The sequence below is a fragment of the Etheostoma spectabile genome, unplaced genomic scaffold (genome assembly GCF_008692095.1).
Source record: "Etheostoma spectabile isolate EspeVRDwgs_2016 unplaced genomic scaffold, UIUC_Espe_1.0 scaffold123, whole genome shotgun sequence".
Taxonomy (NCBI): Eukaryota; Metazoa; Chordata; class Actinopteri; order Perciformes; family Percidae; genus Etheostoma; species Etheostoma spectabile.
Genome location: NW_022605572.1, coordinates 405,002 through 406,228, shown reverse-complemented (window position 1 = coordinate 406,228; position 1,227 = coordinate 405,002). Strand labels below are relative to the sequence as shown.

Genomic DNA, 1,227 nt, shown 5'->3' with positions numbered 1-1,227 from the left:
GTGTGTGTGTGTGTGTGTGTGTGTGTGTGTGTGTGTGTCTAAATTATGTTGCATTGATAAAGACAAAGCCAGTTGTGCTATTTTACAATAAATGTATATTAAATTTAAGTTAAAGTGTTTTGCTGATGGAACCGGTTAGAACTCAGTAGTGATAAAGTCTTAAAATGTATGGAAAGGAAGGGTCCAGTAGGTATTACATTTAACTTTAGGATTTCTTTATATAAGTGAATAAGCCTTAGCACTGCATTTTGCTGTCTTTGTACTTGTAGACTGCACAATGACAATAAAGTTGAATCTAATCTGATCTAAGAAGAAGTAAAGGACAACGTAATGTTCTCTACCTGGCTTTGACAGCCTCTGGCGGCAAGATTCCAGGAACCAAATGCTCCAGAGGAGAAATGAAGAAACCATCGTGGATCTTACAGTCAGCGTGCTCCTCTGTCTGAACACAAAGGCACACACATTCAAACATATTTGTGAGAAAACAAAAAACTATTGTAGAGAGCAATAAAGGGAGAACAGATTCAGTACCTTGTTTATGTAAACTGGATAGTCCTTAGGCACCAGGGACCTGCACCTCTCTCTGTCTCCAATGATCTTACGGAACTCAAAGATTCTGCAAAACACAAACAAGGAGGGGGACATATCAGTTCATCTGTACAGTTCCATCTAATTCATCACTGATTCCACAACAGCATCTGAACTGGCTGCATGGTGTGATCTCAAATCTATACAATGATGAATTTACACAATTAGTTTGATGTTGACTAGGCCTGGGACGATTTGTCAACAACGTTGATTACGTCAAACACAAATAATTTGCGCCAACACGTTGCGTCTAAAAATAACATGGCTGCCTCCAGCAACAACGCGTTGAGAAAAAGGCTTGCACACGGTCTTTTAAAGTGTGGGAGTATTTTACTCTGAATGCCAACAACAACGTGGTAGTCTATAGACTTTGTAAAACGATTCCTTAGTCAGGATAAAGGCAGCAAAACACCGTAAGTTCAGCTCACCAATGCCTCTCCAGCTTCTCCCGTAACGCACCCGTATACAGTATTAGGGATGGGCATGATTAATAAACAATCAATAATTGATCATTAAGAATTTTGTTGATCTCGTTCATTTGTTATTGATTAAACTAATGCAGGTTGCATTGTGTAGTGTGAGTCTTGAAGCAATTAAATGTTCATCAGGAACAGGGGAAGTTAAAGCAAGATCTGGAAG

General features: G+C 39.1%; 1 protein-coding gene across 6 annotated transcripts in view; it reads right to left on the bottom strand.

The window, feature by feature from the left end:
• abhd18 (abhydrolase domain containing 18) overlaps nucleotides 1-1,227 on the bottom strand; it is a 25,019-nt gene that overhangs the window by 19,971 nt on the left and 3,821 nt on the right. For 5 of the 6 annotated variants that reach the window (XR_004331023.1, XM_032510633.1, XM_032510631.1 and 2 more), the window contains exons 3-4: nucleotides 532-616; nucleotides 342-442 (exon numbers count right to left, since the gene is read on the bottom strand). The exons of the other annotated variant lie outside the window; for it this stretch is intronic. Coding sequence is in view for 4 of the 5 variants with exons in the window: in XM_032510633.1 (XP_032366524.1) it covers nucleotides 342-442; nucleotides 532-616 (186 nt within the window). In the remaining variant the exon portion in view is untranslated. The remainder of the gene's footprint in view (nucleotides 1-341; nucleotides 443-531; nucleotides 617-1,227) is intronic. 6 annotated transcript variants of the gene reach the window in all.